Source organism: Electrophorus electricus, chromosome 3 (assembly GCF_041902795.1).
Source record: "Electrophorus electricus isolate QZ-2024a chromosome 3, ASM4190279v1, whole genome shotgun sequence".
NCBI classification, from domain to species: Eukaryota; Metazoa; Chordata; class Actinopteri; order Gymnotiformes; family Gymnotidae; genus Electrophorus; species Electrophorus electricus.
The window spans coordinates 3,618,586-3,635,862 of record NC_137499.1 but is presented as its reverse complement, the minus strand read 5'-3'; the positions used below and the strand labels follow the sequence as shown (position 1 = coordinate 3,635,862).

Here is a 17,277-nt window from a genome sequence, read left to right as displayed (position 1 = left end):
GCTAGTTTTCAGCACCACTACATCGCTGACACAGTAATCTCTCCTCGCTCTCTGTGTCCAAGTAGAAGGTCAAGCCTGATGGAAAAATCCCTGCTTCCACTGACCTTCGCTTGCTGCAGGCTTTGAAACAGAATATCTGTCTCTGCTCTGAGCCATTGATTTGTTTCAAATCCCTCAGTCTTACTATGCAGGTTCTTTCACACACCCAAAACTTCTCAAATTCTAAATCTGAGAAGTCAACTCCTAATTTAAAAAAACTGAATAAAGTCCAATATTAAATTGTCATAGTTAATCAAATATTTATTCTTCCATTGTTTATGCTGTCTGTCAAATAATCCAAACACCATTCCAGACTTTAGTTGCAACTTGCAACTAGAATTAATAACAAAAACATCTTAAATGGTCATTATTACTATGGTTCTATGCACACAATACAAGCTTTTGTTTCCTTCTATACAGTTGATGGTTTATTTTGAGAAATGGTGAGCTGATGAGAACAACCAGGAGTACAAAAGGTCATGCATTTGCTGGTGTGAAGACAGAAAGCATTTTGTCTGTTGAGAGCATCAATGCACTTGTACTCTAATGTAAGAATCTATACTTTTTAGGCTTAAAATGCACACATTTTTTGGCAGCAGAAAATTGTTTCTGCATTGCAGCTAGCACTTGAGCTCACATATTAGGCTCAGTGTTCACAAGGAATTGATGAACATTGTTTCGAACAGTACGAACCTGTTTCTGAACACAGATCATATTCTCTCGCTTTTTTCTTCTTAAAATAACCCTGAGCAAAAGGTCTTGTAAACAAGCATCACATTCATTTTAACACGTCACAGAAGTGGCCATACTCACTTCTTTCATCTACTTGTATTTAACAGTCTATGTTCACAGTCTGTTATTGTGCTGTTAGCTGACTATATTTACCATCAGTTTCCACCCTCTCATGGATGTATGAATATAAGTGCACTGCATTTGTGTTGAGATGAGTTAGGCAGAGTTTCCTCTGATTGATGCATGCTTTAAACCTCCAACTACTGTGACTGCTGCGCCGCAGACGTAGGAGAAAATTATTACTGCAAGTATTCACTTTGCTCACTACCAAAAGCAGCTCAGAAAAAGCTACTCACTGCTGCTACCCACTGAGGGGCGAGGTGAAACTAGAGGGTATCAATTCAGTCCTTAGCCAATCTTTGGATGAGGGAGTGCCATTCTGTCCGTTTCCTTGTGATGTAAGTAGGTGTGATTGTCTGGGCAGGAAGGTGAGCACAGCTCTCTCGCCGAGCACTCTCACAGAGAGCTTCTGTGTTGCAGATGACGTACATGCCACAGTCATAGCTGTTCTGCTGAGAGGGACACGCTTCTTCCACAAAGGGCACTTTAATTCCAGTGCTCAAGAATGTCTCCAGCTTGGCAGCGATGCGCCGTGCATGCAAGGAGTTGCCTCCACTCTGGGAGTCGTAGTGAGAGAAATGGCCTGTGTTGCGCTGATAGAGGAGCAGGCTCCAGTGGGAGCCACCAGCGGTCTGGTTGGAGTTGTCGTTAACGGCCAAGAAGACCCAGTGACGGGATGCAAGTCTCAGCGGCTCCAGAAAAAGGGCGAGCTCCTCTTGGCAGGATGCATACTTGATGAATTGGGTGACCTCAGGGCTGATGAAACATACCATTTCGCCCAGGCTCTTGAAACGTTCTGTGGCAAAGTACTCAAACGCGAAACCAATTACCTGGTCGTTGAGCCAGTGTGGGCCATCCAAGAGGGACACGTCTGAGCGTCTGAGCAGGCTGTCTTGGTAACTCAGCACAACCGGGTCCATTTCCAAGGGTTCCTTCCCGAAGGCAGCAGCTCACTAGAGGATGAACATGAACACATCAGAGTTAAGTCGCTAGACACGCAACTAAATCTAAGAAGTCAGTTTATGTCACTAAAAAGACAAAAGCCCTTTCTTGGCTAAATTCCAGGGCATCGATAGCGGTACAAACAGATTCAACAAGAGTAAGATATATAAGATATAAAATATCTCTTCTGCTGCAATGCGTTGCTAACCAGCTAGCTTAGCGATCCAGCTAAGCTAGCTAGCCACCGTTTAGAAACAACCAACGCTCTGAAAGGATGGAAACCTTAACTTTTTTTTACATTTCTTTAACGTTAGTTGTTCAAAAAAGTCTAAAAGCAAATATCCGAATAACAGTCACTGTCTGTTACCTTGTGAAGGGACGGTTAACCAACTTTAGCTGTCATAACGGCCGCCTCTCAGCGCAACAATGACGTAGCAGAGCCGGCAGCGCACAGCAGCTGTCGTACAAAACAATTTTACGACAGCACTGCGGGGCAGAACTCAGTCTCCCTCACAGCCTTCAAACGTCCACGAGGATGACTGGGTCGTTACCAAACGTCGCGACCAATCACCGTCTCGGACTCCTTTCAAAAGGCCTCCTCCCACCGCCGCGAGTTGGCTCCGCCCCCCCTCCCTTTGTGGTCGCGGGTACGGGCGCTGCGCGTTCACGATGAAGCGAGAAGCAGCAGTGATTCAGTAGAAAAAAAAAAAAGCCCGAGAGCGGAGTTTGACGCTCGCAGTTCCCGGACTGTGAGTGGCGAAGAGATCCTCCTCATTTTATGTGGTGAAACAAAATGGCCCAGTGCCATGAACATTTTGCCAGAAGGAAGTTCGTGTGAAGGGCAGTTTGAGAGGTACAGCGGGGCAAAATATCGAACGCCGGGGTATTTAACAGCGGACTTGTGAGCTTGTCCTGGGCGCAAGCAGAACTCTCCGTCCGGAACCAGGACCGCCATCGGTCAGTAAAACTGGATTATTTTCAACTCTAGGAGGTGGGTATTGCTCCTTTACTGTGCCGAAGTTTGATTTAGTTCTGCAGCTGACCAGATGAACAGCTAAAGTTCATGTCTCAGTAGTGACTGAATTTACCCTGCCACGATGCCTTTAAATAGTTAATCTCATCTCAATTTGGTTTTATGTTTTACAAGGGACGTTTATTTGTTTCAATGTGTAGACAGCATCTTGTTTCTTAAAATATGCCTATTAATTAGGCTACTTTCCAATATTTTATTTTTGGATTTTGTCAACAGGTAACAGCGTTGCCATGAAGGGTGTAACCTAACCACTGAAACTCTTATGAAATAAGAATATTAGACTTCTGGAAATTTTAGAATGAGCACACGTGTTAACTGCTGACAGCGTGATGCTTTTTGATGTCTGAAACTGTGAGTTTGTGACAGATGTCCAGAGCGGAGGAGATGATGTATTATTTAGAAGAGGTCGGTGTATTCCTACTTTTCTTAGATGATGCGTTGGTGCATCTCCCGTAAGGGCAGTGCTGTAAAGATGTGCCAAAACTGCCTAGTCATCCGGCCGGCTGCCGTTTTGTTTTGAGTGACCCAGTAGCGTCTGTCTGAAGTAATTGAATTTTTATTTTTTTTGCACTGTGTGCTGGTGAGCTCAACGGTGACCTAATTCTGGTTTTCAAAAATGCTATTAAAATACTTTGCAAGTTCTCAAGACTTTAATCCCAAGTCTTATTCAGTTTTCCTTATTTGGTGCACAATTTGTTTGACAGGAACAAATGCACGTTCCCTTTCCCGGCTCATACTATGTAAGATAACTTTCATTCCAAACTCATAATTTGTGTCCAGGCCCACTTGATCCAGGTCAATCATTCCAAACTCATAATTTGTGTCCAGGCCCACTTGATCCAGGTCAATATGTGTCTTCACTTCTGCCCTGTGTGTGTGTGTGTGTGTGTAGTAAAAGAATGAAGCGCTGTTCTGCAACCCCAGTGTCAGTCTTTCTCAATAGACCCACACCAGGAGACAAGAGTCACCCCAGAAGAATCCCGCTGGTGTGCTTCAGCTGTTAGGTGGTTTGAAAGAGCTGGTGCAGGGTGCTGACATCAGCACGACAGCTGAGCTTCTCGACATCAGACCAGAGAACCGCCCTGAGAGCTGTCCACTGCGAACACGCCAGCAGTGGCTCCGCATGCGCCCAGCCCGGGTTTCAACACCTAGAGAATGTGAAGTAACGTCATGCTTGGGGCAGTCTAAACACAGCAAAAAAAGAACCCGTGCATAATATCCTCTGATGTTTGAAACGGCATCAAATATTTAGATGGTGTAGGACCAGATGCTGCCGCCTGACCTCCATGCCTGCAGAGAACGCGCCAAACGGGGTGTGCTCGTGGAGGTCCGTGACGGGCAGGCTTAGAGACGCTGCACGCAGCCATCAGGACTGTGCGTGCTGATTAGTTGCACGCCGCAGTGATAAGCCACACAATGTACCAGTATGGTTGCTGTTGCTATGTATCTAAAGTTTAACCCATCTCATAAAATTGTAATGTTGCGTGCAAAATTCTTGGTATGAAAAATGCTGTATAACTCCAATAACAAGACCTTTGGGGGAGGGAAATATTGGACATCTAACTTTTATACAGAAAGTTAGTAAGGCTTTGTGGAACCAAGATTTCTGTGTGGTCTGGGAGGATTCTGTTTTAAGGACTCAGAATGCTACATTTATTTAACCTCAAAGTGCTCTGTACTGAATTTTTTCTTTTTCTTTTTCCCACTTGCTTTCTAAGAGGTAGGGTTTGTTTGTTAAGATTGACAGGACTGTGCTGAAGGGCTATGACTTGAACACTTCCTTTATATAAGTGTTCGAAACTTCACACAAGTACTGAAGGGCTCGATCAGACATGCTGGTGTTCAGTATCCAGCTTCAGCGCTAATGGACAGGCCATTATTATGCTGGGTTTACATTAGCAGATTTCCATATAAAGAGGCTTAGCGCCACTGCACTGAAAATGTTTCTCTCAAATTAAGCTTCTAAAGGTAGCAGAGTTCAAAATTATCTACTGAATCTGAATTTCCTGTTGGCATTGTATCCTTTTTATTTTATATTTTACTCTCCTCATGCACTTTTAACTAAATCGTGAATCTGTGTGCTGCAGGATAACTTTGATCACTGTAAATTTGCATGTCCATTCATCTAGCCCTCTTGTTTGATACAATTCCAGGTAAACATTTTAATTTCCTGTTGGAGCTGGCAGGTGGTTGTGTTTGCACACAGTAGTGAGAATCTTGCACATCCTGCTTTTACCAGAGACGGTCTTCCTTTGCTGGCGTGAATTTGCTTGATTTGTAGCATTCATTGTATATCCTTCAAAAGCTTGTGCCCCTTTGAAATGCAGCGCTCCTTCTCTAGTGGTGTTCTCTGAACTACCTCTCCATTCTCTGAACTCTGCCTGTAGCAGTGATGTTTGCTGTCAGCGCTTGTGGTGGACTAATATAGATTTCTTAATGGCCGATATTTGGAGAGCAGTGAGGCTGATGTATATAATGCCAATGTTGTTGTTTTTTTTTTTTTTTTATTATTGCATCTTGTAAACTTCAACAATTTAATATTAATAACAAATGAGACACAATTGCTTAACTTAAATGAACATTTAACACTATTGTCTGTTTTGTCTCGCTTTAAGTTCTGCACTCTTTCTGCAGTGCACCCATTTTAAATATTTAAAAAAAAAAATGTATCCACGAAATCTAAAGGTCCACAAAAAACTCAACTTTTGTACAATCACAAAAACAAAAAAAACCCAAAAACAACAAACCTTCAGCTGATGCCAGAAAAAATGTCATCCGATATCGATTCTCTCAAAATAGTATTTAGTCGGCCAGTTAGTCAGCTGCTAACCAGAGCTCTAATTGAGATGGGGAAGGATGTCAGTAACGTGTCATGCCAGACCTGGTCGTCAGTTATTCCAAACAATGCTCTCACAATGCTCTCTCTTTACAGTTAATATGTAGGGTCTCTATCCGTTTTCCTTGGGTTTTGGGTCTGTTTTTGTATGGGTCTTTGATTTGTCATGAGCCAATCAGATTGTATTGTGAATTAGACAGGGGATCTGGTAAATCAATTGGAGTCCTGTACTTTTCATCTTGGCTTACTTCAGACTGTCTGCTGTGATGTCTCCTGTTGCCAAAAAGCTGAGTCATTAGGATGGTCTACTGCTGCTCCGTCTCTTGCTAGTTTTTGGGGAGACGTCCGCTAACTTGGCATATTGGTCAGACAGCTCCTTAATCTTCAGTTGTTTCCTCATTGTTAATTAAAGAAAAAGATTCAGGGCCTAATGTTGCTTGTATGTGCTACAGTAATAGTTAGATAATGCTGGTGTTATCCAACACCTCCGTGTCAAGCTAGAACTGTTTTAGAACGTCTTAAAAATTCAAACTTTTTTATATTTAATTTTTTTTTTGAGACAAATCTAAATTCATTGCATCTCTTGCCTAAGTGGGTAGATGGGTCTGATTGACATGTACCAGAAGAACAGGCATGGAGAAGGCATTGCTTCTCAAGACAACAGGAGCAGGCACTGCCCCATCCAACTGTGCCCTGTGTCGCCTGCATCCTCTGCCTGTTTGTGGTATGGCTCTCTGCTTTACCGCTCCACTCTAAAGGACTCAAGGTACGAAGGACAGTTGAAAAAGATGCCATTACGATAGTTTTGTTAGTTTTGTTTTGAATTGCCTGGATTTCTAGTGTGTTTTCAGTATTGAAGGAAAGATGATGGCTGGAGAAAAATCTAGAACCAGAAACGTCTTTGTGACCATTAGATGAAATTTGGTGCCAGTCTTGACCACCAGGTATGTTGATTTCATTGAAGTCAGACACTGACCAGTTTCATTACATTTTCAAGGGTCTCCTTAAACTTGAGTGCTGTGATGTATAGATTGTTTTTGAACTACACATATGGTCAGTGGTTTAGGTTTTATAAATATTGCTACAATAATAATGACCTCATGTACGTGGCATCTGGCATCCTTTTGTTGATACCTTGGAAAGCTGTTTTGATCAGCATGTGGTAGTGTTCACGGCACTGGCTACAGTCTTCAGACGGCAACTAAATATGAACATCATGCTCTATTTACGCACTTCTTCCATATTCAAATGTTGGGTTTGATTTCTCTGGCTTTATAATATATGATCTTGCTGTCTGCTCCACATATACTGTGGATGGGATCATGTAACGCAGGCCTGTGACCTAACACTCGGAGAGGAGAGCCCCCTGAGGTGAGCAAAATCAACAGCAGCATTATTTGGAAACATCTGCTTCTCTCCACTGTTTTCAAATGCTGCAGATTGATGGCGTAGCCCCCCAAAAACTGCCCTCTTCAAACCCTCCATCTCACTCTTGCCTCCTAGCCAGAACACGGGGCCATCTTCATGTCACAGCTGACCTCCACCTATTTGAACCCTCAACGGCACATTTCAAGCTGTTCCTTCTCCGGGCAACCGCAGGGAGACACTGGGTCAACTGCTCTGGCAGCCCGCTGGCCTGAGGCTGCCCGGCTTGGCGGCCGGCCCTGAGTAAAGGAGAAATTGGGTGTGCCTAAAGCTGGTGACGAGGCGACCGTGGCCCCAGCCGCACGGCTACGGGCGACTCCATATGTTTCGCAGCTTGCCTTGGTCAGCCTTGATCATTCAGAAGCAGCCTATTCTGCACTATTAAGATATCACTTTGATACCATGCATTTAATTTTATTTTTATATATATATATATAATATAATATATATATTAGTAAAGCAAGATGGTTTAAGGTGTACAACTCTAAAGTTGCCAAACCCGGAAATGCCAGAGTCTGGTGATTATTTTGGTTGCGGAGAAGGTTTAGTCATGTTTCCTGTTTCGCCCATGCTGGGGTCATTGTCCAGGCAGTGGGTGCGCCCATGCTGGGGTGGGGAAACGCTCCACCACAGACAGGGGCAGATGGCCCCGGCTGCTCATGCCCTGTCGACACCACTTTCCCCGGTGCAGCCTGCGGTAATAATAGCAGCTCCGCTCAGGAACCGCTGTTCTGATTTCATGAACAGTGTTTTTGGGGGGAGGGGACCAGCTAACTTTGTGATGCAGTCAAAGCGACAGTCTTTAGTTTATATTCCCATACAATGTTAACCATGCATAGCCCTAGCCTTAGCTCTGGTTCGATTTGTCCTCTCGATCCTTTTCTCATGACACTGTGTCCTGACTTGTCGTGAAAAGTCCTGGATGTTACTCTCAGAGCCTCGGTTCACCGGGCCGTGAAAGCGTCACGTTGGGCAGAACTGCCTCAGTCCTCAGTTTCACGAGTCCTTTTCCTTCTGCATGACTGCTGTCAACAAACACAGCACCACTGCAGGAATTCTCGGCTCCACAGGAGCACTGGAATTTCTAGTGTCTATTCTGGAGACTAGTTGATCATTTGGTGTGCCGTAATGTTTTTATCTGTAATACTGAAATTATTATTTTTTTGGCTCATCAGGTAATTCAATCTGTTAAAGAAAAATAATAGTGTAGCCAGAATGATGCCTGTCCAAATAACGGTCATGTTGAACTACACAGGGACTACACAGACCAGCATGCCCAGTCTGATCTGGAAACGTTTCAGCGTCGTCCTTGGCAGTTATTTGTGTTTTGAAGCGGAGCTGAGCATGAATAATTTTTTTAATTCTTCTGCACCTGTAGACTCAGCTATACGAACCTCCGCGCCATGGCCCTGTAGACTTTATGGGGAGCCTTGCTGGATTTTGGATGGCTTCACGATCGTGGCTCCCACCTGGCAGCATTTAGCTCTGCGCTCGGCACGCCGTCCTGCGGTTTCTTTTTACACGTGGAGCGAGGGGTCCGCCCTCGGCCCCCACGCTCCTCTTCAATTACAAAACGGCGTGCGGCATAACCGGCGCTGAGGCTGGATCGCCGCCAGGCCCAGCTGAGCGCGCGTAGTGGTCAAGGGCCGTGGCGTGTGGCTGCTTTCCGGACCCCCAATCAGCCGCACTAGCCCCCCACCCCCCGGGATGGTCTCAGCAGTGAAGATAAACGGCTTTCTAGCGGGACATGGCCAAAAGGCGAGCGCTCGCACACTCATGGCCATCTGACCCCGTTTGCCTGGCTTGTGTGTTTGTCTGGTTCTGCGGTCTGCTAAAGTCTGCTCATCAAACTGTTCACTTAATGTGCAGCCCTGTGCTGAATGGAGTATTGGACGGATGGAGAAGGAGGTATTTTGCAGCATGGCCCACTCATTCCTTTCTGGAGCCTGAATCGGTTTCTCCGCGTGCTCTCTGGTGACATGTAATGAACGTGCATTCTGCTCTCGCTTTTATGAGGTGGACTGGTGCGTGCTTTGGGCCAGTATGTTCCATGGCCAAGTCTGATTCTTTCAGCGTGACCCTTGTTTGTAGGCCACACGTCTCCAGAACAGATGGCTTTTATTTCTACATTTAATTAATTTGAAAGCATCTTTCCAGTGCTGAAGCCGTTTTATGTGTCGGCATCGGCAATGGAAAACATGCCCAGTTTCCTGCTCGAAGCAGGAAATGCAGGAAAAAGCTGTGGATATGTGTTGGCTTTGTTTCATAAAGGTATCAGTAAGTAATATTCCCTTGCCTCCGCTGTTGTCTCTACACCCTGGGGTGTTTTTAAGCTAATGATGAATAGACAGGTCCTCGGGTCATGTGACCATGTGGTCACGGGGATATTTATAGAACTAATGTATTTTTGTTTTTTTTCCCCAGCCAGTTCACGCTTAAATATAGCTCCTATATTTACTTCTTGGTAATCTTGGGTAGTCTCACTTGTTGATGCACAGCCAGCAGGTTTGGAGTTGCCCCTCTGTGGCAGAAATGGCCAAATGCTGTTGGCTCATCATAAAACGCTTCCAGGGCACGACTGTCGTTTAACAGGCGGGGGTTTCTCCGTCGTGGCACTTAGCGACGTCGCTATGTCGAGAATAGATTTGTTGTGACATGGTAATCTTGGAGAGGCAGGAGAATCAGGAGAGCCGGGAATATCCCACAAAGGGCTTTTCATAAGTGCTGCTCGCTAACGGGCCTGCCAAAGCTGAGGCCTGATGGGGGGGCATTCGCCTTGCAAATCCTTCTCTGCAGTCTGCAAAGCAGCCAATGCTGGTGATGGGAGTAGCAGCGAGGAGTGATGTCACTACTCTCCCTTTATAGAGTGTGGAGTGTGTGTGTGTGTGTGTGTGTGTGTGATTCCTCGACAAGCTGCTGACTGACTTTAGACAGGCCCTAAAACCCACCCCCACTCCTCCTCTCATTTTTTTTTTCACCTCTTTCCTGATCCTGCTCTCTTCCATTCTCTATCCTGTATCCTCCCTTCAGCCCCTTTGGGTCCGCCCACACTGCCACTTGGGTGCTGAGCACATGAGTCGAAAGGGCTGACTCTATAAGAGGAAGAGAACCCAGAGCAGGAGTGCAGCAGTGTTCTACCGCCTCTGCGCCGGACTGCGGTCAGGCGCTCTGAACAGCTGGCTGCGCTTCTCCGGGGGTTGCCTGGCTTGCCTGCAGGGTGGACATCATGGCAATGTTCCCAGGGCTCGGTCTCCGAAAGTGAAATGTCACAGGCTGACGCCGGGAAGGACGCGCAGTAAAATCACTGTGTGAACACCTACGTGTAGCATACATCGCAGAAAAAAGCAGAGACTGCTGCAGTGACCAATTTGGCACAAAAGGAGAAACGCATGACTTTGAATCTTTTCTGAGCTCTGCATGCTGTAACCGTGCTGCAGTTAGGAAGAGCTTGTTTGCTCAGACACATGTACACAGATCTGGTAGCTGTTTGCAGGGTATTCAAGCTTTAATCAGAGGATTCACGTCCTGTGAGTGCACTAGCACCACTGAGTACCATCCTTACAGATGTAGTGCTCTTAACTCCCCGAGACACTGATTGTGTTTCCCACTCCTATCCTCACTAGATATCTGCAAGTAAAAGAAGAGTGAGCACATCAGTAGGAGGATTTGGCTGGTAATCAAAGCCACCATGATACCCACAGCTGAAGTGTTCTCATCTTTTTGCTTCGGGGTGGGGGGGGGGGGTTGCTTCTCAGGGACAGGACTACGTTGGCCGAGATAAACGAGAGGAATGTAAAACATATCAAAACCCAGAAACGGGTTTTGTTTTTCATTTTCTCCACAGGAAATGTCTTGTTCTTCATCAGCCCTGACCCACGGGCCTTCTGAAACACAACGCCGTCTGTAATAGTCGGCACAAACACCCCGTTGGTCGCGCTACGGAATGACCCAGGTCTGCTTCATCAGTTTTCAGAGCAGATGTTTTTCCTTGTATCGCTGTGTGTCTCTGTAGTTATCAGTGGAATGACAAACTTGGGTAACCGTGATGCTATGTCAGATTTCATGAATGATTTGTCGTTTCCTTATCATTCTTCAAGTGTACCTGAGGTTTTTTTTTTTTTTTTTTTTTGTTGTTGTTGTTGTTGTTGCATGGGGTCCTCTATGATCCTTTGGCTGTCTAGTCCATCTGCTGCCACAGTCCTTCGTAAGGTGACTTGCAGGTTGGCATGCTGAGCCGCCAGTCTGGGAAGGTCTTCGCTACCTCTCACACAGGTGACGTTAAGGCTGATCGGCCCAAGCAGCACCCGGGGTGGCTTGAGATCTCCCCGAGCACACGCATGTCTGTTGGGGTGGGGGGTTGCTGGCTCTGGCTCGTAATCCGCAGGCCATGTCAAAGTCTGGACTGGTATCCCCCCCCAGCCCAGTTCAGCCGGAGACGCAGCTGCCGGCCAGCGCGTATCTGTGCAGTCATCTCGCCCTGCAGGCCTGTGTTATCTCAGGGCCCCAGCCTCCCCTCGGCCTGATGCTGTCCCCTGAGATTGAGTAAGGCCGTGCCCATGACGTGCCTCTGCCAGCTGGCTCAGAGTGGTGTTGTGAAGTGCCTATTGGCAGGTTTAAGGGCCCTGGGCTTTTAATTCCTTCCAGATACATTTCAGCATTTTTTTTTTTGTTTTTTGTTTTGTCTTCAAATAATTTTTAAAGCTTTTTGTTATATGAATTCCAAAAGATACTCCCCTTACTTTAAAAGCTGTTTCTTTGTCATAATAATGAGAAGAAGAATGCAGCAACCATTTTTGAGATGGTAGTTGTTCATACATTGCTTTTTTTTTTTAAAAACTTTGCATACATAAATATCCTTTTCCTTAGAGGGTCTCCTGAGCATCATAGGCTGTTTGCGGTGGCTTTTGAGCCCTTGGAAAAGCAGTGGGGAATGCGCTTGGGTACGTAGATCCTGGGAAGTCTGTCTTTCCATGGCCCATTACATCCATACACGTCTGTGGAGGTGGCCAGTGCTTCATAACCGAGACCTTGACAGACGAAATCTACACACCGGCTACGTGGTCTAGATGAAACGGTACATTATTAAAATACATTATTTTGCCACGTATTACAACTGCGACGAGCCTTGCAAAAAAATTGCAACAGCAAATTATTAATGTAACATGGATTATATATGATTCATTGAGATGGCTTACTTTATCAGAACACTTTCAGACCAGTCCTGTTGACTGTTAGTCTGAGGGTTGCCTTGATTCATTACAGAGCCAGTTGTAGCCTTCTACATTGCAAGGCCAGTACTCGCTGTACTGCTCAGCCTCACTGGCTGGGGGGGGTCTGGGTCTGTGGTTCCATGGCGAAGACTTGTCCCTGGTTTCCCAACAGAGTGTCTATTGTCTATAATTAGGCAGTGCTGCTCAAAAAAGGCTTAGGCCGAGTACACTGGAGGCAGATAGACTGCAAGAGATCTCGCACGTTGGATGTCGAAACAATGGCCCCATTTCACTAATTGACTCTCTGTATCACACTCATCATGCCCCAGACGCTGCTTGAATGGACCTCTGTATCTTGTTGGCGGGTAAATAAGTCATTTCTAGCAGAGGCTGGGGAGGCTGGCGGGAGTTTTCCCTCCGGGGCCGCCATGGGGGAGTCGGAGTCGCAGGGCGCGCCTCCCTCCTTATCAGCTCCCCAGGAGCGCCGTTCCGGCTTTCTCCTCCGCCTGCCCTGCGGCACCATGACATCACCGCTCGTCCACTTCACTCAGACGCTCCGCTAATGGGCTTTTTGTCCCGCTGCCAGACGAGGGTGATTTGTTAACACGGGCACGTGTGCACTGCGGCGCTTCTGTAGCGCTTGCACGCACAGCTACTCGGGCAGAAAGCACGCGGATGCCAGTGCCAAGTCCATCATTCCCGAGGAGGCCTGGAATGCCGGCAATGTTGCCCGACTTGTGTTTTGAGAGGCAAAGGAGCAAAAGCGTTCCTCATTCTCAAGCTCCCGAGGCTTCTGCAAGGTACGCCATGTTCAGGCAGGGCCTCCAGGGGCTGACAGCAGAGCAGTGGATCAGCAGTCCTTTGTCCCGGGGGGGGGTGAGCGAGGAGCAGCACTGAGCAGGCTGGGCTCCTCCCACACTCCTCCTCCAAGTCTCCCGCCGTCCTTTAAGCAGAACACTGGCCATCTGCTCGGCTACGAGGCCCCCAAATCCTGCAAGGGCTCAGCAGAGGGCAGTGCTCCGGGCACAAGATCCTTAAGCAGCCTGGGTAGGGCTGGTGCTGTCTCTCTCTCTCTGTGCGTGTGTGTGTGCGTGCGTGCGTGCGTGCGGTCTGTTAGAGCAATATGTCTGGACAGTAAGGGATAGGCTGGCGGGGTGTAGGAGAGCTGGATGCTGATTGGTTAGCTGTATCGTCATGCTCCCTGGTGTCATTTGCCAGTATTGATTTTTGCTCTTTTTCAAACTTGCGCACACATGCACACTAAGGAAATTGAGGCCTGAATAAGTGTTTTTCATAAAAGAAAATATTGGATACAAGGATTATAATAACCTGTTATTTCAGTTACTGTGTTTCGTTTGGGGTTTTTTGTAACATTGTTTGCTCCCGATTTCTCTTCAGGTTTGTAACATTAATAGTGCTTGCACGGTTATTGCTTAATATTTATTGCAGGAGTCAAATTTGAGTGAAAGCCCACCTCCCTGGGCTGCAGTAAGGCCGACGTGTTCATCTCCTTGTTGTCTAAACTCAGGTCTGTTACCTAGAGGCTCTCTTCAGCCAGGTGTGCGCTATTCAGAGTGTGTGTGGCCAGGCACAGTGGGCCTTACAAGAGTAAATAACTAGAGCAGCGCTCTGCCAGGGCGTGCACCAGCCGCTCCGTTAGAGCGCCCAAGCCTGTTTGTTCTACGCAGCCAATTACGTAACCCCCCCCCCCCCCAAGCAGTTGTTTGAAAGACTGCTTATCCTCATGTTCTGCATATTTAAGTTGTAATAGTAGTTAATATAATTCCTGTGTTTATTTAGAATTTGACTGATCTAGTGAAGGGGGAAAAAAAGACCATCTCTAATTTCAATTTTGTGGGACTTGTTCACTTATATTTCTTGTTTTCCACACTGCTTCTCATAGAGATGGATAGATGTACAGATATATGAAGTGTCCCCCGTGCAGCCGCTGCTCTTGGCCTTTATTAAGTTCATGACTCTGAATCGGGTTACTGTGTGTCTGCTGCAGGAGCCGGCGGCTGCTTATCTTGGCAGGCGGCTGATTGGCTGTGATCAGATAGTAGCCCAGTGTGGGCTCCCAGTCCCAGGCTGACCATTCGTGTTGGTTAACAGAAGCTGCTTTACAAGTCAGTTTTTATCTCTTACAAAGCAGCGTGCTTTATCTTTATTAGCGCATTCGTTCCATTATGAAGTAGGAAATGAATGAATGATTAACATATGAATTACGCTAGATGGAAATCTAGCTCTTGTTCTTATCAGGCCTTTGTAGCGTCCCATCATTTGATTGGTTAGGCTAGTATGTCTGTTCCAACCCCGTCTTTACTGTCTTCTGTCTCTCCATCTCTGTCCCCCGGCAGCTGTGATGTCTTGAAGCGGCGTCCAGAGGCGCAGAAGCGTGTGCACCGAGTGCTGATGGGAACCGTGGTTCCAATATGAGTGTGCATGATGTTGGAGGGAGACGACGCTTTGAGGAGTCCGAGTTCACCCTGCGCATCTACCCCGGGGTCATCGCCGAGGGCACCATCTACTGCCCGGTCGCCGCCCGCAAGAACACGACGGCTGCCGAGGCCATCGAGCAGGTGATTGAGCGTCTGCATCTGGACCGGACCAAATGCTACGTGCTGGCGGAGGTGAAGGAGTTCGGCGGAGAGGAGTGGATTCTCAACCCCACCGACTGCCCTGCCCAGCGCATGATGCTGTGGCCGCGCGTGGCCCTGGAGAACCGCTTGGGCGGTGAGGACTATCGCTTCCTGCTGCGCGAGAAGAACGTGGACGGCTCCATCCACTATGGCAACCTACAGCGCTGGCTGCGCGTGACCGAGGAGCGGCGGAGGCTGGTGGAGCGGGGCCTTCTCCCTCAGCCACCGCCCAAGGACCACGATGACCTGTGCGGCCTGCCCGACCTCAACGAGAAGACGCTGCTGGACAACCTGCGCGGGCGCTTCAAGCAGGAGAAGATCTACACGTACGTGGGCAGCATCCTCATCGTCATCAACCCCTTCAAGTTCCTGCCCATCTACAACCCCAAGTATGTGAAGATGTACGACAACCACCAGCTGGGCAAGCTGGAGCCGCACATCTATGCCGTGGCCGATGTGGCCTACCATGCCATGCTGCAGCGTCGCCAGAACCAGTGCATCGTCATCTCCGGCGAGAGCGGCTCAGGAAAGACGCAGAGCACCAACTTCCTCATTCACCACCTGACGGCGCTCAGCCAGAAGGGCTTCGCCAGCGGTGTGGAGCAAATCATTCTCGGAGCCGGACCCGTGTTGGAGGTAGGGAGACGGCGGGCATTCAGAACTGAGGCCGCCTGCGCTGGCCTACGTGTTCCTGCGTCAGTCTTTTTAAATTGTTCAAAAAGAACCAGTTTCCTTTCAGAGCTCCAGTTGCGCCAGCGTTGGTGCAGGAGAATCCTAAAGGTTAAAGGCTGGACGCCGGGTGAGGTCGTCTGCCTGGCGCACAGCCCGGCTCTGGGGTGTGTAGCCCATCCCAGCCACAGACAGCGACAGGAATCCTGCGCTCTCTGGTGCCTGGTACTGGAGGAGTGACTGTTTCCAAACAGATTACAGAAGACAGCTGCTGTGCAGACAGCCCCTCGGCCATTAAACTCAGCTGCGCTAGGATTAAAGGTGCCGGGTATTTTCTTGTGTAAGGACTGCTGTGGGCTGAGGCACCAGCTGTGTAGTTTGAGGGCAAGCCCACCACTCATACCCAGCTCTGTGGAATGTTTGTCTTTACATATCAAACATCTTGTGCGTATGCCGGGATTTTACACGCTTGGGTTTCCTCAGACTCACGCGTGCCGCGGCTTCCGTTTCCGTGAAGCTCAAGTCTTGACGATCGCGGCACGTTCTGTGCCGTGCAGTTTCAGAAGTTCTCACGCCGGGTTGCCATGTCGGTGACGGCGGAAATTCCGCATAGCACGTATAAACAGGCAGTCCTGTTTTGATAGCACTGCAGATACCTTCGCTCTTACACAGCACTGCAGCGGCGGTTGAGCTGCTTGAATCTCTCCCGGTCCCAAAGCAGTTGCTGAAAGGGGCTTCCCTCGGCTTAGCTTTTCAGTTTATGCATGTTGTTTACTGAAGGACGACAGTGACAATTACTGATACTGTACGTTGACATTAAAAGTAGATGTCATGTCATTGTAGATAACATTGGTAAGCTTCTGTTGTCGTTCACTCCTGATGCGCATGCCCTGTCAGAAAAGGTTATATTTAAGCACTGGGGTTAATGATCAACTCCTGGGGCTTAATTGAGTGGTTTTCCCATTGAGAGGACCATCCATAATTGTTTGCAGAGAGAGATTGCGTATCGGACCTTTACTGATTAACGTAGCCCAGCGGATGCAGCCCTGTACGGCAGCTACCATGCACACTGGAGGGGACGTGTTCGCCACCCCTCCCTGCCACCGCGCTGCCAAAGTCTACACACACGCTGGACTGGAGCGATGTTCCTGGGAAATGCACATGAAGAGCTTTGCGTCGTGAGCGAGCTGCTCCCTGTCTAGTGAGGAGGAGGTCTCATTTCTCCTTCTTTGTTCTTTTTCACACTTCATACTTCTCAGCTCTTTCATTTCTTTTTCCGCGTCATTGAGAGTTGACACTCGTGTGCTGCAGTTCTGCAGAATGGCGCATGTGTGAATTACACAGATGGTTAGTTAGGCCTTTAGTCCAAGCACTCTGCCATTGACTGACTACCCTACTATTAAGGAAACGCGACGGAAATAATCTGCAGCAAATATCCCGTCCAACCACATGCACTGCAAACTGCTGCAGGGCATTTTGTAAGTTTTTTTTTTTTTGTTAGTTTTGTTTTTTTTAAAGTTACTTGGAGGCCATTTATGTTAACAATGAAGAATATTCGCTCCAAAGATGCCCCTCCTGGGTTTTTGCCAGCGGGGTAGCTTCGATGGTGGTGTCTTCTATGTACGGAAACGA

At 47.6% G+C, this 17,277-nt stretch overlaps 2 protein-coding genes across 16 annotated transcripts in view; one reads left to right on the top strand and one right to left on the bottom strand.

Annotated features, from left to right (window-relative positions):
* Positions 1-274: 274 nt before the first annotated feature.
* senp8 (SUMO peptidase family member, NEDD8 specific) lies at positions 275-2,369 on the bottom strand. The gene is made up of 2 exons (XM_027010671.3): positions 2,201-2,369; positions 275-1,844 (listed from the first exon to the last, which is right to left on the bottom strand). The coding sequence occupies exon 2, from the start codon at positions 1,809-1,811 to the stop codon at positions 1,173-1,175; it is 639 nt and encodes a 212-aa protein (XP_026866472.2). The 5' UTR covers positions 1,812-1,844; positions 2,201-2,369; the 3' UTR covers positions 275-1,172.
* Positions 2,370-2,518: 149 nt separating this feature from the next.
* myo9aa (myosin IXAa) overlaps positions 2,519-17,277 on the top strand; it is a 63,400-nt gene continuing 48,641 nt past the window's right edge. For 14 of the 15 annotated variants that reach the window (XM_081709843.1, XM_035532162.2, XM_035532157.2 and 11 more), the window contains exons 1-2: positions 2,519-2,824; positions 14,695-15,612. In XM_081709843.1, coding sequence (XP_081565969.1) covers positions 14,770-15,612 — 843 coding nt within the window. In that variant the 5' untranslated portion in view covers positions 2,519-2,824; positions 14,695-14,769. Of the gene's footprint in view, positions 2,825-14,345; positions 14,464-14,694; positions 15,613-17,277 lie in introns of all 15 variants that reach the window. The other variant, XM_081709836.1, reaches the window with a different exon arrangement.